The sequence below is a fragment of the Molothrus aeneus genome, chromosome 7 (genome assembly GCF_037042795.1).
Source record: "Molothrus aeneus isolate 106 chromosome 7, BPBGC_Maene_1.0, whole genome shotgun sequence".
In the NCBI taxonomy this organism is placed as follows: domain Eukaryota; kingdom Metazoa; phylum Chordata; class Aves; order Passeriformes; family Icteridae; genus Molothrus; species Molothrus aeneus.
In genome coordinates this window covers 8,087,177-8,109,289 of record NC_089652.1, presented here as the reverse complement: position 1 = coordinate 8,109,289, position 22,113 = coordinate 8,087,177, and the positions used below count along the sequence as shown (strand labels likewise).

At 39.1% G+C, this 22,113-nt stretch overlaps 1 protein-coding gene across 1 annotated transcript in view; it reads left to right on the top strand.

The window, feature by feature from the left end:
• Positions 1 to 17,893, top strand: part of COL5A2 (collagen type V alpha 2 chain) — a 98,270-nt gene extending 80,377 nt beyond the window's left edge. Inside the window, exons 34-54 of the mRNA XM_066553142.1 lie at positions 227 to 334; positions 459 to 512; positions 1,991 to 2,044; positions 2,160 to 2,213; positions 3,230 to 3,283; positions 4,062 to 4,169; positions 4,277 to 4,330; positions 4,533 to 4,586; positions 5,653 to 5,814; positions 5,915 to 6,022; positions 6,920 to 7,027; positions 7,176 to 7,229; positions 7,556 to 7,663; positions 7,763 to 7,816; positions 9,089 to 9,196; positions 10,031 to 10,084; positions 10,791 to 10,898; positions 12,770 to 13,061; positions 13,225 to 13,412; positions 15,212 to 15,436; positions 16,260 to 17,893. Of these exons, the coding sequence (XP_066409239.1) occupies positions 227 to 334; positions 459 to 512; positions 1,991 to 2,044; positions 2,160 to 2,213; positions 3,230 to 3,283; positions 4,062 to 4,169; positions 4,277 to 4,330; positions 4,533 to 4,586; positions 5,653 to 5,814; positions 5,915 to 6,022; positions 6,920 to 7,027; positions 7,176 to 7,229; positions 7,556 to 7,663; positions 7,763 to 7,816; positions 9,089 to 9,196; positions 10,031 to 10,084; positions 10,791 to 10,898; positions 12,770 to 13,061; positions 13,225 to 13,412; positions 15,212 to 15,436; positions 16,260 to 16,406 (2,256 nt within the window). The 3' untranslated portion in view covers positions 16,407 to 17,893. The remainder of the gene's footprint in view (positions 1 to 226; positions 335 to 458; positions 513 to 1,990; positions 2,045 to 2,159; positions 2,214 to 3,229; positions 3,284 to 4,061; positions 4,170 to 4,276; positions 4,331 to 4,532; positions 4,587 to 5,652; positions 5,815 to 5,914; positions 6,023 to 6,919; positions 7,028 to 7,175; positions 7,230 to 7,555; positions 7,664 to 7,762; positions 7,817 to 9,088; positions 9,197 to 10,030; positions 10,085 to 10,790; positions 10,899 to 12,769; positions 13,062 to 13,224; positions 13,413 to 15,211; positions 15,437 to 16,259) is intronic.
• Positions 17,894 to 22,113: the final 4,220 nt, after the last annotated feature.

The window sequence follows — 22,113 nt, the reverse complement described above, 5'->3', positions numbered from 1 at the left end:
GATTAAATATTAATGTATTTGGAAGAACTACGGTATTACAGTTGAACTTCCTGAGTAACACAATGGGAAAAGAAAAGTATTTGGATGTGAATAAAGTCCAAATTTCAGATAAAATTATTACTTAAAACTGTACCCCAGAGACTTCAACACAGGCACAACATGTTCTGCAGCCTGGAGACAAAGATGCTTCTCAGATGAATAGGCAACAACTTGTCTTTTGTTCCAGGGAAGCCCAGGCCCTAGTGGGACACCTGGAGATCCAGGACCACCAGGCCTTCAGGGCATGCCTGGAGAGAGAGGGATTGCTGGAACACCTGGCCCTAAGGGTGATAGAGTAAGTGTATTTATTGCTGTCCTCTTGAGTAGCATGACCTGTCCCTTAACACCGAAGTTATTCCAGGGTATGACTTACTCAGCATTCAGTGCCATAACTGGGACTTTCTGGGTGTTTTCCATAGGGCGGCGTAGGTGAGAAAGGTGCTGAAGGTACAGCTGGCAATGATGGGGCAAGAGTAAGTACATCTATCCTTCCCTTTAGACCTGCTCTGCTCTTCACACACTGTTTGTGTACTGTGCTAGGGGACTCGGCTTGTGGAGTTAAACACAATGCAGTGTTATCATGGTATGTCATATGTTTACAGTCATTACCTCACCCTCCAAATCTTCAAGTTTTTCAAAACTGCTGTGCACAACGTTTTGGGGTCTCTGTGTTCCAAGCCCCTATTTGGTATCATCAGTAATGCAAGTTAAGAGCTCAATGGAAAGGATTCACAGTTGATTTGGGATTCGTCTAAGTTCACTCTAGTAAAAAATATGAACAAATGAGCAGGCAGATCTTCCAGATCTCAGTCTTGGACTAAGACTCCTTCTCCTTGTCTCCATCGAGTTGCCCACAATCTCTCCTAAATTTCACAGGTGAAAATTCCTGTCAGTGTACTAAGCTTCACGTAAGCAGTAATTTGCTGGCACTTCTAGAAAGTTTTCAATCTCCATTGCATTAATAAGGTCTCTAATCTGCTCAAGCTGTGTTCAAGACACATTGCACACACTCTGCTGCACAGACAGTTGGTGTGTATTTATAGTAATCTCTATTGCACTGGGTTTTCTTTGTGTGCACTGACCATTTTTCCTTCCTAGAAGTTATTCAAGTTACTTTTTACATGAATTAAGAATATATCTGAGATTTGTGGGTTGTGAAAACCAGTTGGAGTACTAGCTGCTAAGCATTTGGAAACCTGAGGTACAGTCAAAATACAAGGATCCTGTCTAGACTACATTTATTGTTAAAGAGAAAAATTTTTTCTGAGAAACCCTATTTTACAGAAGCTCTAATAAAGTTATCATCTGTGAGCTGGAATTGGTTATTTAAATCAAACATTATCTAAAGATACAGAGCAGTTCTTAGTCATCGTAAGGGATGTTTAGAGCTTACAGTAGTTAATGAGCAGGTGAAGTAATGGTGAGCTGAAGGATCATTATGTGGAGTTGGTGGGTTTGGATAGAGAGTTTGCAACCTATATGCCTGCCTTATGAAGGGATAAAAGATATTTTTGAGTAGTTTGTAAGATCTAAATGAATATTCAGAAAAAATGATGGATACTTTAAAACTAATTAAAAAAGTTAAATACTAACATGAAAGAAACAGAGCACTATGCAAGTGGGAAAAAATACTTGATTCCTTTTTGAGAGAGTAAAATAAATCTGGGGCTTTTTTTTTAATATCATTGCCCTTATTCATGAATACTGCATAAAGCAGATGATGAACTTAGAGAAGAAAGAGAGAATGAAGGAAAGCAGATATTTTGTGGGGATCTTGGTCATTGGGAGAGGAAATGCAAGTCAATTTTAGACAAAGAGACAAAAGAAGTTTCCAGAGATAAAGTAAAATTCAAAGGAATGAAAAAGGGAATGGTAATATAGGAGAAATTTTAAACTGTCTTTTTTGCAGCATCACTTTTCTAACTTCCTATCATCTTAATTTGTTCAAAAGGGTCTCCCTGGTCCAATAGGCCCAATGGGTCCAGCAGGTCCCACTGGTGAAAAGGTAAACAGATTCCTTTCCTTGCTGAAGTTTCTTAATATTATCAGACTTCATTAGCATTTTAATGACCAAACAAGTTAGTAACTTGGGAAATAAAATTCTTTCATTTTATTTTAAGGGTGAACCAGGTCCTCGAGGTCTAGTTGGTCCTCCTGGTTCCCGTGGAAACCCTGTGAGTAAACATGCTTTTTTTTTGTCTGGTATAAGTTTACAATATCTAATGCTGATCCAAACTCCAGGCATTTTTCTTATTTGCTGATATATTTTCCCCTTTTTCTTTGCCTTTCTCTGTAGCCAAGTGTAAATTCTGACTTGTTGCTGTGCACTTGCAAAAGTATTACCAGATTTTCCTTCTGTGACCTATACTTGTTTTAGGGCAAACTTTATGGAGTCACCCTTCACTTACCTCACTCCTGAAATGATGCCACCACTTGTAATTGTGTCAATGTTTTTAAAAGCATGCCCCTAGCAGATACCACTGCACATAAACAAATATTTAATGGGCAAAGCACAGAGGTAATCCTTAGTTCATCCAGTTATGTAACTCTTGTCATCTTCCATCTATTAGTGATTTGAAGTATTTTAAGGGTTGACTTCAATTAGGGAATTAGAGGCTCAGTCCTTCCAGATCCTTCACACTGCTTGAAATTGATTATGTCCCTGTCATAAATCAGAACACTCTTATTTCCAGTATAACTTGGAGGAGCTTCCACCCTTTTAGGGAGTGCTGGAGTTGGCAGCCTTCAGCTACTTCTTTTCCAAGCAAATGTTGAGTGGAAAGCTCAGTCAAAGCCTGTTGTGACCTTATAGAAGAGTACATCTTTGAACTACTGTGTTTTTTCCCCAGTGTGATTGGAGTGGTAGGTTGAATGCAGTGTGTGCTCTTTGGCCATCTCTGGAAGGGGGGGTGGGTTGTGACCAGAATTTCTCCCAATGCTGTTTTAATACTCACCTGTGCCTTCCATTTCTGAATTCTTAAAGCTCAATATACTCTTGAACGCATGGCAGCTTTTAACATCATAGCTAACATCCTTTATTTTGTGATTAAAAGATCATTTGATTCTGATTAATAGAGCAAATGTATAATGACACTTATGATGGTAAATAGTTTTGATGTATTGAACTGTAACTGATACTATCTGTAGAAAGATGATTTTTAAATACAGCTATTTCAATTTTTCTGCCCAGGGCTCCCGAGGAGAGAATGGCCCAACTGGCGCTGTTGGTTTTGCTGGCCCCCCGGTATGTGTTTTGAACACTAATGAGTTTCCTTTCCTCAAGCTATGACACACTTCATTTCCTTCATTATGAATAATATTGTGGTGTTCTGGATCAGGAGTCACATTTTTGCTGCAAAAAGAGCTGTTTTTTCTCCCATTAGTATATCAAGTGAAGGAAAGGGCCAATGAGCACCCTAGACAGCTGAAAAGTGGTTTTCTTGTTAAGATTATGTAATTGCTCACCAGATTTCATATTTTCATTAGTATGTTATGTTACTCCTTTGAGATTAAAATGAGGGAAGTTAAAATGTGTCTATTGAAGGTAGCAAAGATTTATGCCATGAGAAGTGAAGGCTGGAATGAGGTTATGGACCAGATGGACTGGAATACCCTAAGCTTTCCCACAGCCTAAGTATCCTGTTTCAGGATCCCTTTCACAGTCTTGCACCTGCTTCCCTTGATGGGAAAAAAAGCCTTGAAAAGACAATGTTTGTTTTGTAGCTGCTGAGGAAAATAGAAAATCTAAAGAGAAGAAAAATGTGATCTAGATAAATAAAATATTTAAAATGGAAATACTGGCTTCACAGTATTAGAAAGATTAGAAAGATATTAGAAAATGTCATGTGTGGTCTTCCAATGACCATGCTGAATTGTTAAAAAAAATTGCAGTGTTTTCTGGACTGATTTTTACCCCTGGTATTTTATTTTTACCCTTTTAAAAATTTTCTACAAAATTATTTTGTTAGAAAAGATTTGGTGTTGCCTGCCCTGATGTTTCTTCTAAATAATTTTTCTTATAGGGCCCTGATGGTCAGCCTGGTGTGAAAGGTGAACCTGGGGAACCTGGACAGAAAGGAGATGCTGGATCTCCAGGACCACAGGGTCTTGCTGGGTCTCATGGTCCCCCAGTAAGTACAAATAAAATCTTCTCAGAATCAGTGACATAGGCTGATATTTTTCATTAAAAAAGTTCTGGGTTTTCACTATCATCCCTCTCTTTCTCCTTTCCTTTTAGGGCCCTCCAGGTGTTCCTGGTCTGAAAGGTGGTAGAGGAACTCAAGGTCCACCTGTAAGTAGATATTATGTGTTGAGACCTGGCTGCAGATAATCTAATACTGAAATTTTATGTAATGTGTGTATTACTCCTTATCTCAGCTTGTTTTGTCAGTATGTAAATATAATTTGCTCAATAATTCAGTCAAGAACATTTGAGGTAACTAGTGCTGTGTTTCTTTTGATAAAGATGGCATTAAAAATGGGCTTTTTTTTAGGGTGCTACTGGATTCCCAGGATCTGCTGGAAGAGTTGGGCCTCCAGGACCTACTGTAAGTTAATTATAATTTTCCTAGTAGGTATGTTTTATGAAATGGTCACCAACAATCTGAAGGTTAAATAAAGCAAGAAAAGTGAAGCAGTGTTTATGGCCTGATACTATTGAAGAGAACATTTTGTCAGCACTGACTTCTATGACTGATTGCTTGCATCATTAAATAAAGCTCATTAGTCTTCAGCTTGGTCCAATGCCTGATATTGGTCCAAGGCTTTCCATTGGGGTAAGTAGATTTTCAAATTGCTGCTCAAATTCCTCCAATGACTTAATTGCTTAGAGGAATAGAAAAACCCAACTTATATTTTCCTCTATATTTTACTTTTTGTCCTTTTAGTGGTGACTCAAATCACGACAGTTTTTGGAAAAGAAAGAGCTTCTACTGGGCTCTTTCATTGGTGGAGTTACTCATAAGTCCCATTAAAATAAACTCAAACCGACAAACACAAAATCTCTTCTGTTCAAACATTTTCAGAAACACTATAAATAAATACTAGCTGTGGATCAAATTGAGGGTTGACCACACAGAGAACTGTGTCATGTTTCATATCCCTTTTAATGTTATGATGAAAAAAACAACTTGCATTCATTGTAAGGTTATCAAATGTGAAGTTTATGGAAAACTTAAAATGCTTGTGAAGTCTTTTAAAAGTATTTGAGAAATGAACAAAGGTCTGTTGAAACAATAATTTGTACCATGGAAATGAAAAGTTTGGATATAAACTTTAGCTTGATGATAGAAAGAATGGGCTTGGGTGCGTTTTCTAGCAGTGGTTATATACTTGAGGTGAAAGAAAAAAACAAAAAAGAGAGAAACCAAAAAGGGTCTTTTAAAGAGTGAGTTTGGAATTGAAAATTGAGGGGGGACATGGGTGGAACTTGGACATAATTTGATATTTATTTCATTTCATTTATTTGATCATAAAAGAGATGATAGCTTTTAGCTTATTCCCATTTGTTAGCCTCAGAGCATGCATTTATAGCTAATTGAAACACAGTCCTTAGAGTTTTATTGTCCTGGTCAGAAAAGGGCCCAATGTAATGATGTGTTTTCATTTTTTTAGGGAGCCCCAGGGCCTGCTGGGCCTATTGGTGAACCAGGAAAAGAAGGTCCCCCAGGTCTTCGTGGTGATCCTGGTTCTCATGGCCGTGTGGGAGATCGAGGGCCAACTGGGCCTCCTGGCGGCCCTGGGGACAAGGGTGACCCGGGCGATGACGGGCAGCCGGTACGTCCCTTGACTGGCCCTCCACCAGCTCCAGGCTCGCTCTCTTTGTTCATTGTTGCTGACATGACAGTGACATTACTTCCTCCTCTGTGGATTTCAGGGCCCAGATGGCCCCCCTGGCCCAGCAGGAACTACTGGTCAAAGAGGAATTGTTGGAATGCCAGGACAGCGAGGGGAGAGAGGCATGCCTGGGCTGCCAGGGCCTGCAGTAAGTGACCACCAGGCCATGTGCCACCAGCCTGGGATCTTCTGTGTGGGATTTGCCGGGTAGTGCTCCTTAGCATGAGGAGAAAGCTGGAAAACTCCAGTTGCAGGAGTGAATAGAGAGAGAATAGTAAAGAACTTAATCTCATGCAGAAGCATGAGATGGAAGGTTTACTTTGTTTATTTTTTCTGCCATAATGGAAAGTCTGAACCTGAATTAAGAGTAAGTGAATAATGGCATTAAGGCTCTGCCTAAAATGTTCCTATTTGACTTAAAACTTGATCCCTGAAAAAAACAGCCTTACACTGTCATTAATGTACCCAAATGTCACTTGAATGTGAGTAAATACTCTGCAAGCACTGTTTTATAAATTGTGAACTACAGCCTTCCAAATTGTCACTTGAGCTCTCTTTGCATTCATGTAGGATTTATAGATATTTGTTAGATGGCATAATGATCCAGTAGATCAAGCAATTAAATAGTAATAAATCAATTAGTAAAAAGATTGATATGGAGGATCTGGATCCATGAAGTCACTTTATAGCTAAAGTTCGCCAGAAATTTTTCCAGGCTAACAAGGTTTGTTGTTGTTGAGACAGAAAAATCATGTTAATTATTTCAAACTTCATTATATTTTTCTGAAATCTAAAACACCTTACCTATTGCAGATAATGACATCAGACTTACTGATTTATCAGTAACTTCTTAAAAATACAAAGCATATTAAATATGTATTCAAATTATGTAAGAACCTTTTCTTTAAATATCAGGGTTTTTTTTTCATTCACAAATGTAGATGGTATTTCAGTCTGGCAGTACTAGTTTTGCAGGCAGCAGGTTTTTAGTGCTTTCTTTGTTTTGTGATTAATATTTTAATATGTATTTGTCATCTTTGTTTAGGGTACTCCAGGAAAGCAGGGTCCCACAGGGCCACCTGGTGACAAAGGTCCCCCAGGACCTATTGGCCAGTCAGGTGCCACTGGGCCTGTAGGTGAAGCTGGTCCAGAAGTAAGTATTACAGCAGTGTAGCATGCAAGAAAAGGCACGGTCATTCTCCTTGACTTGAAGTTAGAGGTGGAGAACAACTTTCTAATTCTTCTAGAAATGCAGGATTACAGAGTTAATCAATAGCTTTATTTTTATTCCATAACTCCAGGGACCTGCTGGTAATGACGGTACTCCTGGACGAGATGGAGCTGTTGGAGAACGTGTAAGAATATATTCTCTTCTTAATTTTCTTCTGCAAACCCTCATTTTATTCTTGACTTATTGTAGATTTTCTTTTCATTCAGTTAACCTGATGGAGAGCTTGTTCTGAAAGTGTTTCCTAGCTTTGAATATAGTACCTCTCAAAGCTGAGGATGCCTGGCTAAGAGGCTAAGAACATCTGCTTCCACAAACTCAGACTTGAGTTCTTGCAGCAGGAATATCTTTGTAGGTTGCAATTGCTCAAAAATAGACTGGCAGTGCTACACTTTTGTTGCATTGGTCTAGACCAGTCCTCTTCAGATAAACAGTTGAAATTCTGCTTTGCAGGGTGATCGTGGTGAACCTGGCCCTGCAGGCTTACCAGGTTCTCCGGGAGGTCCAGGAACTCCAGGTCCTGTTGGCCCCCCAGGAGATGCAGGTCAAAGAGGTGAAACTGTAAGTGACACTTTTTTAAAAAATACTTTGTTTATCAAAAACGATTGTGTATGGTTTTCATGCATTGCCTCACATTCTTTCTGTATGCAATCTTTGTAGGGTTCTCGAGGTCCCATGGGTCCCCCAGGCCGTGCAGGAAAGAGAGGTTTGCCTGTAAGTTGCCCATGGTCACTGTGGTTTTGTCTGAGATACCACTGAGGAAAGTGTGTGAGGAATTCAGCCCAAATGAGAATGCCAAGCAAGGCTTCACCTTGTGTTCTGGCTGCAAGTGGGTGCAGGTAGTTCTGAGCTGCAAAGCTGCACAGATTTGGATATTTGGATACTCCAGTAGTGCTTTGGAAGCCTCTTTATTTGGAGCATGTTGCTGTCTGGATAATGGTAGGACCTGAGTTGACAAATGGCTGGAGTCTGGTCTAAATAAGGGGTAAGGAATGGAATACTTAACAAAAAGGGACGTTTTTAGATAAAAATGGCAGAAATACAACAAAATCACCTGTTCCCATTAAAAGGCCTTAATTCAACTCATGAACTTCCAACTTCAGTCTGAAAAGGAAAATAAACAAAAATCCTCTTTTTTATGTTACATAAGTCTTTTACATTCCAAGCCTGGAACAGAAAATTAATTGCAAACTTGGGAAATTCAAAACAATGTTGTCCTGTCCCTAAGCAGATGTCATTTGAGAGACAGTAAAGTTTATTGAGTAGTTAGTGATAATGATGCCATAGATAAACTATTTAGAATCTGGCATTGAGAAATTTAGCATGTAATTTGGGCTGAGAAATATAGAATTGAAAACAGCAGCCACATTTTGCAAGGATTCTTGAATTAGTGTAAGAAGTTTGCAATTAACAAAGCTAACAAGGAAATTGTGAAAGTAATAGGAACAAAGTATTTGTGCTGCCTGGATGTTGTTGTCTGTAGTTAGGGAATGTAACTTCAGTTGTATTTTAATCATAATGAAGGTGAAAGAAGCTGTGAGAAGTAAAGATGCAGCCTGGATGATTTCATACTAAAAATATGCTTTATCATAATGAATCTGTGAGAGATCCTTAATATTTCAATCTCATTAACAAAAATCATCTGCCATATACAGTAAGGTGAAGAAATACATTGATATTTTAAAAATTGGTTTTCTAAATTATTTATTATCATTAGTACAGTTCCATGGGGTTTTTACTGTATTATGTAGCTAAGTAGAGTAAATTTGCTACAACTGTATTTAAGCACAGCACAGTTTTCTGTAATTATTTACCTATTCTTTGGTAAAAAGTTAAGATTCTTGTAGCTGCTTCAAGATCATTATAATTTCCATCTCTAAAAGGGAAGGAGGTCTGAGTCCAGTGTCTAAAATCAAATGAGAGAGTTTTGAGGTTGGAGTTTTTTTCCCATTTCAGAATTTCACTCTTCATCATTGATATTTACAGGGTCCCCAAGGACCTCGTGGTGACAAAGGTGACAATGGAGATCGAGGTGATAGGGGCCAGAAAGGACACAGGGGTTTCACTGGACTTCAAGGCCTTCCTGGTCCTCCTGTACGTTGTTCTGCTTTTACTATAATTTTATTTGCTTGGTACTTAAATGGTGTATCAGGAACATAGTTATTTAAAGTGGAAAAAAAAGCAAACTAGTTATTTTTCCCCACAAGCTGTTTGAGTGGCCTGGTGTCTGTACTTGCTAATATTTTTAATGCAATTTTAAAATACTGTTACATGATGAGGTAAACCTCTTGTTGCAAGATGTGTGTTCTATTCTTGTTCCCTTTGCAAGGCCAATCCCTTACAGTTCATGACCTGTCAGCACAAGATGGTCACAAAAGCTGGTAGTTTGAGATAAGCAATTTGGAGTGTGAAATGCTTTTTGGCAGTGTTAGAATTCATTAGAGTCAAGGAACCCAGTGCAAAATCCCAAAAGGACTGTGAGAGCATCTCTTTCTAATATTTTCAAGAACTTTGTGATTTTGTTGTCAACTGAATGGAAATATCATGGAAAACTTGCTCTTTTTTTAAACATTTATTCACTGGTGCTGGGCAAATGCTGGAAGTTTCAACACACAGGAACAGCAGCAACAAAGAGAGCCCTACATCCAAATTACCTTTTCACTTGGTGATAGAGCTGTCATTTACTCTCTTGCGAGCCACTCTGATTAGAAATACTTCCAAACCAGGGCTTTTCTAGAGAAATAGCTTTACAGCCAAGCACCAGTGAATTTAATTAAGTTACTAAGGGATTAAGATAAAGGTACCACCCATTGTTTATGTACCTTTTAATCCTATTCATACCAAATTGTGTGTATCACACACTAGTGCCTTAAAACTAAAGCAATATGCTCTAAATGGCACAATGATATAATAATTTCTTCTTTTTAGGGTCCAATTGGTGAACAGGGCAGTCCTGGCATTCCAGGCCCATTTGGTCCTCGGGTGAGTATAACTTTTAAGGTTTTACTTGCTTGGGGTTTGTTTTTTTTTTTCTTGCTCAGATGTCTATTTCTGCATCACTCTTATTTCAATGACTTTTATTGACTTTGATATCATGTGATCATTACCCTAATAGCTTTTACTGAGACATCACCTTGTTTAATATAGTAAAGCTTTGTCATGAGTGTAGTTTTTTGTAGCTAAAGATGTTGGGTCAGAATGTCTACAGACCTGCAGTCTCTTTTTAAAGACACTTTTGCTGCAGCTGATACAAAGCCATGCACGTGGCAGCTCTGCCACTCATCCCCCATGTATGTAATTTACTCAAAAATAAAGGAGAAATACTGTCCCTTGGGAACATCCAAGGGAGGCATCTACATCTACCTCTGAGCCTGTATCTGAGGGTGTACAGAAGCTACTCCAGTCTGCACAGCATCTGGAACTGATCTCACTTAAATGGGATCAGTTAAGGAAAAAGATATACATCTGAACCGAGTTATATTATCTGAGGTGATTCCGTTCAGAAGAGCAGCTTTTAAACTGCCTTCTTACTTTTACAGAAGAAGAAAAAAGGTGATTTTTAAAAGTTTGGTAATAGGCATAAGTAATCAGATTGGTTCCTGACAAGATATTGCATATAATGGGCTGCTTTGTAAAAATTTGTTACTAAATGCTAAAATACATTCTATCTGTCTCCTATATTTTCTAGGGTCCTCCAGGTCCAGTTGGTCCTTCTGGAAAAGATGGAAGTCCCGGTCCACATGGGCCAACTGGGCCACCTGGTGTTAGAGGGACTGTGGGAGAGGCTGGACCTGAGGTAAATTGATGGGAATATGGGGGAAAAAGTTATCTTCAAATAATCAGATTCTTTTTTATAGTCCATCACATTATTTTCTTGAACATCTATGAGCTCGAGACAAATGATAAAATGTGGTAGTTTCTCCAAGAAACATCCAGGGTAACTGTACTGGAAGGTTTCATTTCTTACTCGTTTCCATCTTCTGAAGCTGGGATGATCCTAGCCTCATCCACCTGTGCCCTTTTTAGGCTGAGCTGGATGTAGTTCTGTGGGTGGCTTACTGGATCCTGCTGGATCTGTGGTCCAACATGGCTGTTTGGCCACTTGGGTCCTAAACCTCAGGCCCAAGCACAGGCCAGCAGTGGCTCAAAGCTGGCAGTCCCAGAGAGTGAGCACAGCCACCTGCCTGACTGCCAGCACCCTCCTCCACTGTGCCATGTGTTAGGGAGATCCTTCACTCCAAATCAACAGCCCAAACTCTAACACTGAGCCCAGCTGACCTTCATGCTGGGCTGAGGTTTACAGACACCAAACCATGAGCTGATTCACTACTGATGAAAACTGGTTTGATCAGTTTGGAAAGAGTTCTAAACCTTGCTGAATGCTCCAGGCATATTCCACACGCACCAATTCAAAATACTCAAAAAAGGGTAGTTAAACTATTTGAAAGAAGATAAATTTTAAAAAAATTAGAGAATTTGAGAAAAGAGTGATCTGGGTGGTCATGGGGAGAATTAAAAAATTGATATTGCTTATTTTGTGGAAGTGATAGAACAAAATAATGGGCAAGAAAAGGCAGGCAGTTTTGGCTATCTTTGTCTGGTAAGACATGGGGTTCCTTGTGTTTATCATGTGCTGATATTCTGTCTATTTCATTTGAATTTCTGCTAATTATCAGTATCTCCACTTCTGCCCAGACACCAAGACCTGTATGAAAAGTCTATGGCAGAGCATAAGAATAAAATATGTCTCTTTCAACTGTGTAATGAAACCACACAAGAAATATCACATTCTAGTATTTTTAGTTTTGCTTTCCATGGGGACTTGCATGCAGCTGTAAGTTGGAACTAAAAAGCAAGAAATAAAGGTTGAGATTTCACTTTTCAGACACAGTGTGTGTTAGTTTGGGTGTGTGCTCTGTATGTGCATTTGGAGCACTAGTTGTGAGTTCTGAAGTAATGACTCTCAAAGGAAAGGCCAGTTTTGATCCACCACCTGGTGCAGCAGAGCATCAAAATTCACCTAGAGGTACATTACAGACTTTGTGCTGCCAGAGAAGGGCTGGCAGGGTGAGATATGTTTATTAACAGATATCTTCTCATGTGTCCTGGTTCATGGTGACAGAAGGACCTCAGAACCCACCATTTGGGAAAATTTACTTAGTCAGGAAAACGCCTGCTCTTCCAAGTAAGGATGATGTAGATTCTGTAACACAGAAAGACCAGAGTTCTGTGGCCAGAGAGCTCAGCACTGTGCTGGATAAATATAAAGATGTTTCTAGTGCCAAATTTTCCATCCAGGAAAATGATCCAGAGGCAACTTATGGAAAGCAGGAATTTTAAGAAATAAAGTTGTTAGGCAGGGATCTGAACAAGGAGGGACAGGTTTAACAAAGGAAATGAGGGCATTCCTTGGAGACCTTTTCCAGCTATTAGTCTTAAAATCAGGAGTAAGAAGAAGTTGAGCAAGGCATTAAGGCAATCAGAGAGGACGTGAAGCAGAGTGAATACACACCTTAAATGCAGTTCTTTGAAAGGTGAATTCTTAATATCTGAATTTAGAGTGACTGGCCCAGAAGTTTTTGGGGTTTTTTGGTGGCAGGCCTTGCTGTCATTGGGCATAGTATTTACTCTGCTGGACCTCTGTTGCCTTCTTGTTTTGAACCTTAGGGCCCACCAGGTGAGCCTGGTCCTCCTGGCCCTCCGGGGCCCCCAGGCCACCTCACCGCTGCCATCGGTGACATCATGGGACACTATGACGATGCCATGGCGGATCCACTCCCAGAGTTCACTGAAGATGAAGCAGCCCCTGATGACCACAACAAAACAGACCCAGGAGTCCATGCCACGCTGAAGTCTCTGAGCAGCCAGATCGAGACCATGCGCAGCCCCGATGGCTCCAGGAAGCACCCAGCGCGCACCTGTGATGACCTGAAGCTGTGCCACCCCTCCAAGAGGAGCGGTGCGTGGTCACATCTCTGCTCTGGGCCCTCTGAGCCTGCCACGTGCCCAGTATGCCCTTGGGCACTGCTTTGCACTTCTGCAACATCATTCTGCTTGTGTCTTCCCAGTTGTTTAAAAAAATCTTTGTGATGCAACACAGTCACGTTTTATGTTCTTCGCAGGTGAATATTGGATTGATCCTAACCAAGGATGTGTTGAAGATGCTATAAAAGTGTACTGCAACATGGAAACTGGGGAGACCTGCATTTCTGCCAACCCATCCAGTGTGCCCCGCAAAACGTGGTGGGCCAGCAAGTCCTCTGACTTAAAGCCTGTTTGGTATGGCCTTGATATGAACAGGGGATCACAGGTAAATAAATACTGACACTCTTAAAATTGGCTTCTGTGTATTGTGGTTTGGAACTTTATCTGTTGCTCTGAGATGGTTCTGCTAGAGTTACCACATTATACCTGATGATTGACTGGCTTATAGTTGATTGATTGTTAGTATCATATAATAAAGATAGGAAATAACTGGGAAAAAACAATGCAAGTGCATCTAATGCAGGATTGGCTAAAGCAGACTACTGCTGGACAAAAACATCAGCTTCTCTATCAGTCTTTTACTAAATCTCTGTCGTGTCTTAAACAACTGTACTTCTACCCTGATACATAATGAGATCCCTGCTGTTTTAATTGAATTCTAATCTTCCTTTCAGAAAACTTAATACTGCTAAAAATTACAAAACTTTATAAATTTGTTTTTGAATGAAAATATGATTGCTATCATACGATCAGGTTGATCCATGATGAATCCATCAGTCTCTAGGCAGATAAAATTTCACTCACGTTTCTGCTGGGGTTTTCCTCTAGGATAACTTCTAAGATTAGGTTTAATGATCCTGACAAATAACAGAAGTTTACCCTATGTGAAGTATATAATTTATTAACTAGTTTTTGCTATTTTTATTTCTAGTTTATCAAAAGCACAGAGAATATCTTCAAATGTTATTTCATAGAGCATTATTATCTTTAAATTCAGTATTTGGTGTGTGAAAAATAACGCTGTTATCAACTGGATTACTAAGAACAGTTCAGAACATTAACAGCTGAGAACAGATATGATATTGATGGCTTTTTTGAGAAGCTTTCACTTATTACTAAATTCAGGAAGTCTTGCCATGACCTAACATATCCCAGTTGATGTTTAGCTGCCTGCAGAGCTACACAGAGGGGTTTGCAAGGCAGTTGCTCTGTGGAGGAACAAATTATCTTCAAGAATACTAAAAAAAGAATATTTCAGTATTTTTGAAACACTGTCAGATTTTGTAACTAGTATGAGCTATATAATAGTCAAGTGCACTCCTTATGGATTCTAAGTAATAAATGTGTCGAAGATTACCACACTTTATACATTATGACAGTACCAGTAAATAGGATTTTCTCTTCACCGTTTTCAGTGAAATGTATAAATTTTTAGTAATTCTTGATTGTTGTTCTTATGTTGGATTGATTCATAAAACATGAATAAAATGGAGCCTCCATGAACAGGGTAAAAAAACCTGAGGAATTTCAGAATTTGGCTTACTGGTAGAAAAATTGATTGTTTTTTACAGAAGCACTGACACTTCGTGAAACATTTGCCAAACTTGTGTGCCAATTGATTAGTTTATAAGGCTCATATGCAAACTTTGTTTATAAGGCCCATATAGTCAAACTTTCTTCTGCTTCGAGATACAATACAAACCCTACAGGAAACAAGTTAATGAATTGGCAATATATCAGGTGCATTGTAAAAGATGTTTCTGTGCTTGATGTTTCTAACCTGCTTCAAGGTTGCTTTAATGCATTATTTCATATATAAGAATCCCTTTCAGAAATGAGGCAGAATTCATTCCAAAGCTTGGCATATCTGTGGAGGCCCAACTTCTTCTGAGTTCAGTTGCAGAGAATTATGATCAACATTCTCCAAAATTCTCCCTGTTACAGAATGTCTAAATTTCTTTGTCCTATCTGGTGGCAAATGACAAAAGAAACCACTCGTACATTTTATGTAATAAGGCTCCTACTGGTCATGTCTGAAAGATGACAATAATGGCAGATGTTTCTAAATTCATCAACTCTTAATTTCAGTGTCCTGTTAATTGACCTATTTCTTTATCTCCAAAGTTTGTGTATGGGGATACAGCTGTCACTCAGATGACATTCCTGCGCCTCCTGTCCAAGGAAGCCTCCCAGAACATCACCTACCTTTGCAAAAACAGTGTTGGGTACCTGGATGACCAGACAAAGAACCTGAAGAAAGCTGTGATTCTGAAAGGGGCCAATGACCTGGAGATCAAGGCAGAGGGAAACAGCCGCTTCAGATACACTGTTCTGCACGACAGCTGCTCTGTAAGTTTGGGGGCTTTGCCCAAAAGGACTTTTGTACATTTTCACTTCTCTCTTGAATTGGAGAAAACATCCACGCAAGGAAGTAATTAAAATTCCACAGGATTTTGTAATGAATTGTAGACATAACTGATGAAACAGGGATTTTGTTATAATTCTAGCTTCACATAATAAAAGTCTGCACTGTTTAGTAGCTATTTGCAAATTCCTTCTTAGTGAGGACACTGAGATACCCATCTTGGCATTTTGCATTTGCCAGTACTTGTTTAGCTCTGAGCTGAGTGGAATCATACAAACTGGTGAGATAAACACAAACTTTTGTCTGCCAGATGGGCAAGATTATTGCAGCAGTACTGTGGAGGAAACTCACTGAGCTGGAAAGGAAAACTCGCCCTAAAATTTTGTGGTGAGCACGGAAAACAGAAAGTAGTAGATTTTTCAGAAACTTGGCAGTTTCAGCCAAGACCAACATACGGGCAAATATTCCTAAATCTAATCCTGCATCTGAAAAAAGTTAAGTATGCTTTGTGCTTTAAAGTAAACCCACAATTATGGGTGAAGGCACACATTATGAACACGTAGAGAAGAATTTCATAGCATAAGGGAAAAATCAGCCCTGATGTGTCAGTCTGATAGATTTGCTCATTAGAGACATTTCAAAATAACCCAGGTGTAGTGCAGACAGCGTTGCTCAGTGTTACTCAGCAAAGGTGCAGTTACACCCTCCTGAACAATCAGACAACTGACTCACCAGTTGCACTTCAGTCTGGTTTTGACATGAGCCTTGGCCTAATCTTTATCTTTTCCCCCCTTCTTTTCCCTCTAGAAACGTAATGGGAACGTGGGCAAGACAGTTTTCGAGTACAGAACGCAGAACGTGGCACGCTTACCCATCATCGATATTGCACCGGTGGACATTGGCAGTACCGACCAGGAATTTGGAATTGAAATTGGGCCAGTTTGCTTTGTGTAAGAGCAAGGGGGGAATATAACACATTACCCAGCAACAGCAGCATTAAACATGAACTTAGACTGATTGAAGTTAATCCTGAGACTCTTGAAGTAATGGCTGATATTGGATCAGCATTGTATATACAGCTCTTTCTAAATGCCCAGCCTCCTTTTGAATATTTATTTTACTTACAAACCTTCTGTTTTCAATGATTGAAACCAACTGTTTAATACAATTTTAAGAGGATTGATGACAACCTTCTAAAAGTAATATGAATCCTTTTCCTTGGTTTTGTTTCAAATTATTTTGACATTTCCAGGTATTCAAAATAGATAGATTTAATGTGGAACTATGTAAAAGCTCTAATGATTATTTCTTTTGCTTTGATGTGTACTGAATAACAGAAAAGTAGAGCACTTTTGTGAACCGTTGGCTGTACTTCAATCATACCTGCTCCCTGTACCCCAGTTTGTGTTCCTGTGGTTGCCATTCACAGAAAGCTGTGTCTTCTGTAAAAGAAAATCTCTTCAGACAAGACCATCTCAATTTGGCATTGTTTTTCTTGCACTTTTCTATGTAAGTCTGCTCAGAAGAGTGATCCATAGCCATGGTTAATTTATGAAGTAAAAATATTACTCGGGTAAATATCGGTGTCCCATAGTAGGGGTGTCCCATATCTTAACTTTTAAGACTAGATTTCACTTCTCACAATGTATCTATGTAATTCCATTAAATTATCCTCAATCTTCAAAATATGTCTTAAACCCAATACTTGTTGATTTTCCAATATTTGCCCATCTAAGAAGCCATTACATATCAAATTATTCAGATGTCTTATATATGGTGCCAATTTCTGTGTGTTGCAGACCATTCACATGTATACCAGACCGATTGCTAATAAAGAAAGTTTAGAAATTCCTTGGTTTTAGCTGACATCCAGACATGCATCACCAGTAATTTGACTTGCTGGCCTTGAGTTGTCAAGGCAGGAAAGTTCCATCATTTCTTAGCATAAGCTACCTCATCTCTGGAAGTTGGGATGCAATTAATATTCCTGGTTTTCTTTTAGGTATTAAAAGGTGCTATGCTTCTGTTGTTATTTCAAGATAGGAGATAGGCAGGGCAAAAAAAAAAAAAAAATCAAAAAGTGATGGTGCTAAATGACTCTCTAGAAGGCTGATGAAATAAAGATGCCTGCTGTCAATGTCATGTTCAGAGCTTAGCTGTTAGGCTTGCAGTGTTTGAGAGAACAATGTTACAGTGCATTTAACTGTTGGTCATTCAGTATATAGAATGTTTTGTACCTCAACATGCTTTATTTTGTAAAGTATGTGGGTACAAACTTACTTAGGTTTTTTGTTTCTTTACTGCATCTGTGCTCTCCACGTTTTTTTGTTGTTCCTTAAAAAAAAAATAAACAGCTGGGGCTCTCCCTAAAAAAAGTCATGCACATAGCTTTATTCATGTATCTTTTGCAAAGCATTTAATTAAATACATGCTTCTCGCTATGTAAGTGGTTTCCTTTTTGTAAAACTCCTTCCAGTGTGTTCATTCCATATCAGTTCATTCCCAGGAAATTAAAAATAGAAGTACTTAATTGTTGTTTGTTTGCTGTTTGCATAAATCATTTGCAAGGCATTGTGAAATATTTTGAAGGCAGGAGTAAAGGAGTATTTGTAAAGTACCTTCTGTGTCAGTTTTTACAGATAGGTGTCAGTTGTACGAAGGAAATCAGCAGGCCTAGATAATCTACATAAGTAATATTATTCGAGACTCCAGAGAGAATTTTTATTCAAGAATGAAACGTGATTTGGCCAATTCTTAGTGGCAATAGGAGTTAACACTGAGAGGAGACAGCTTCTGGACAAGACATAAAGTTGCATTTGTAGTGAAGCAAGCAAAAACTTCCCTTTCCCCCTTCTGTAGGGGCAGGGTCTTGGCAGGTTTCTAGATTGTCCAAACATGTGTCCCTGCAAGGGAGGTAAGGGCTGGGAAGTTGACAGGTTCATGCTGATGTTATCTGTTTGCTTTTACTGCCCATGCAGGAACTTTGATTTCTTTCTTACTGGCCTGAAATAATTTCTATAAATATGTGACTGAGAGGTTAACTTGGCATACTGGCTCCTAGAGAACTTTTAGATAATGTTAATTTCAAGCTGCAGTGTAAAGGCTTGCTGCAGTATGTTCAAGCAGAGGTGGCTGTGGTCGTATCTCTACAGCACGTTTATCCAGATGCACAAAATGAATAATATTTGGAGGATAGGTTTATATTTGTAATTAGTTTTAATCTCTAATTTTAATCAAGTATAATAATCCACGTTTAATATAAGTAGTTTGTAAGGTTGTTGAAGGAGAAGATTATTTGATTATGAAGAATTCATTTTCTTTTCTTTTCAAGTGTCTCTTTGCATCTCTATCTCCATATGAAGTGTGCAGTATTTCCTCAGCCAGGTGCTTTGAGCACTGAAAAAGAGCTGTAACTAGAGACCCATCTGAGGTAATATTCTGTAAAAACCAGGGCTGGAGAATCACTAAAGGAAAGTCTGCTCTGAAGTGCAAGCTCTCAGGTAGTTAACTGAGGAGTCTGTAATGCAAGTGGTTGGACATGCTTTTCTCTTCTCTTGACTCTGTTTAGAGCATACATAGATATTGCACCTCTTTCCCTGTTTTTGCATTCCTCAAAAGTATTGTAGAATCATATTAGGAAGGAAAAAACAAAAAAAGTGTGTGGGGGGCATTTTCTTATCCAGGAAACATGGCATAGCCTCATGTAATATAGCTTTAATTTTGTGAATGAGCTAATAATTTGTTGTTTATGAAGTAACATTAAGTAAATGTCAGCTATAACATTTAATGAAGTTCTGCCTTAGTGACAAATAACTTCAAAAATGGTAGGAAAAAGCCACTTCAGAGTGATTAAAATAATATAGTGATTAAAATAATACAGTATCAGACTGAATTTAAATTAAATTAAGTTACAAGAGTTGGTTCTGTTTTCCTTAACTAATCTGTCCTCAGGGAGAAACAAATCCCAGGACTGCCAGCACTGACAGAAACCTCTTGGTTTCTCAAAAGCAGTAGTGTAATATTTGTTTGGCAACCATTCATTAAAAGCTCATCTAGAAATTAAATTTCCAAACTGCTTCCCTGCCTTCTGCTAGCTTCCTTGTGGCTATGATAAATAACCAGCTCGAAGTTTTCAGTACTAAAAAGGTTCTGGAGAGCACCAGCAGTACTACATACAGTAGAAGAATGTACCAAGAAACACAGAAATCTAACAAAGACAATGTCATGGCATTACAGCTAGAAACAACACAGCCAAAGTCCACAAAACAGCAAGAAAATGGAAGATTTTTCTTCTCTGCAAAGGCAAGTAAAGAGTCTAAAAACAGAAGACTGTTTTTCTTATTGTTGTAGAATAAGAGCCCCTATGGCTTTCTTTTATCTCCTATAACTCCCTGAGACTGAGCATAGTAATTGAGCTGGTAAACACTCACATAACCTCTGGATATTTTAATTACTTTTTCAGGAAGTGCAGGCTATACTGAAGGTTTAATACTCACTGGGCAGTTTTTCCTCACTGAGAGAGTATTCCAGAAAGAGTAAAACAATTGCAAAAGGAAAAGCAAAGCTAAATGGAAATGTAGAAATGCTAATGAAGGAAAAAGATTCCCTGCAAGTAAGCAAATATCACAGAGAAAAAAATGGTAAAAATTAGAGCATTAGGTGGTTTAAAAAAATCATGAGAAAAGATAAAACTAAATCAGCAGTTCAATAGCTGAAATAGAAATGTCTTAGAAGCTGTAGACCCATAGACAAATTTTATTGTGAATTTGCTGCTCATTCATGTGAGGCAATTACTGGACAACATCTTCAGGATCAGTAAAAGAGAAAAAAAACAGTTTTTGCTTTTTCTAAAAGCCAGAAAAGAAAGGGCACAATATGAGAGCCAATGGCCTGTGCAGAGCTCAGGAAAACCTGAGCTGAGTGGTGCAAATATTAAAACTGAGAAGTTTTATGATATTGCACAACTCCAGAGAGCTTGATTGCTGATCTGTCTACTGTGCTCTTGGCATTACATGTTTTATCCTTTGCTGGGAGAAGGTCTGGAAAAGTACAAAGGCATCAGGCAACACTAGTTTGGGCAGAATGCTAAAGAGTCCAAGTTTAACTCCCTCCCCCATGTTTATTGTGTGCACATTCCCATTTCCTTGCTGGTAGAGTTGGAAGCCATCTTTCTATAAGCTCTGGCTTAAGTTTGGTTATGTTTTCAATATCAGAGAGTGGTGCACTGTCAAATGTTTCTGTTGCAAAATTAGTAATTTGTTCCTTGATAAATACTACTGTCCATCCTCCAGAAAAGGCTGCAGCCTTGTTCAGGGATGATTGTGCAGAGAAAAAGAAAAAAAACAAACAAGCAACTGCTTTTTGGCCTCAGTCAACTGAGTGAAAAGAATCTGATACAAACCCAAATAAGTACAACAAAAGAACATAACTACAATTCTAGAAATTCATTGAAATATTTCTGCATGTTTGGTATGGTACAATCTTCCCTGCCACAAAAGAACATGACAGTGACAGAAGATGGTGATGACTGCAGGACCCACCACTATAATTCAGGAGCCTCTGCCCTCTGAGGAACAAGCTGTGTGACTCTACACAAAAATCAGAGAAAGTCTGAGCATTTCTTTCTGCCATATTGCTATTTAACCCAGCCCTTAAACACCAGACAGGCACTTGCCTAGTCCTCAGCCCCCTCAGTGGGGCAGGGAGGAGAATTGGGGGGGTAAAGAAAACACAAGATTAATTGGATGAGAGAAAAGGAAAAGAAAATAACAAAAGAATTTAAATATACAAAACAATCGCGTAGAATGCAGTTGCTCGCCCCCCCAGTGACCTATATCCAGCCAGTTCCTGAGCAGTGGCCCCTGGCCAGCTTCCACCACAGATTTATGTGTGAGGATGACTCCATGTGGCCTGGAATGTCCCTTGGATCAGCTGAGATCAGCTGTCCTGATTGTCCCCTCCCAGCTCCCTGCGCTGGCAGCAATGTGAGAAGCTGACAAGGCCTCAAGGTAAGCACAGCTCAGCAGCCTGTTAGCAGCAAGATTGTCATCCCAAATCCCAAGGCGGTACTGGGAAGAAAATTAACTTTGTTGCAGCTGACACATATCAAGTCGGCCATTTCCTGCTAGGAATAAATTCCTGCTTTACAGATGCACCCAAACTGAGGAGTGAACAGACTTTTCCAGGTACCTTGGAAATGTTATAACAAATGCAGTAAAGCTGAAATGGGATATTCACAAAAACCCACAGGAAGCACATCTCCAGTGCCTCCAGGAGTGACCTTTCATTGACTGCCTTCTCAGTGGATGTGGACTCAACAATAAAACTTAAACTTTAATCTAGAGATGTCCATGGATAAGGGGTGTACTGAAAGGAGAGAAAGTTTGGATAAGCATAGATTTGCCAGATAAGACTGCAGGATTATAAATAAAAAAAGAAAAAAGAGAGTATCAGTGGGTTTCTCAGAAGGAGCCAGCTCAAGCCAGAGGAGCTTCTGTGATGGGGAAACAGTGTGGGTTACAGTCAGTCTTTTTAGACAAGACTCTAGGGTGAAGCTGTTGCAGGATGAAGAGCAGTTGGGAAGACAAGACCTACCAGGATTTTGTTCTGGTGGACTTCATCCATCCTGGAACAGCAATCCCCCAGTGTAGTGTGAACTAGT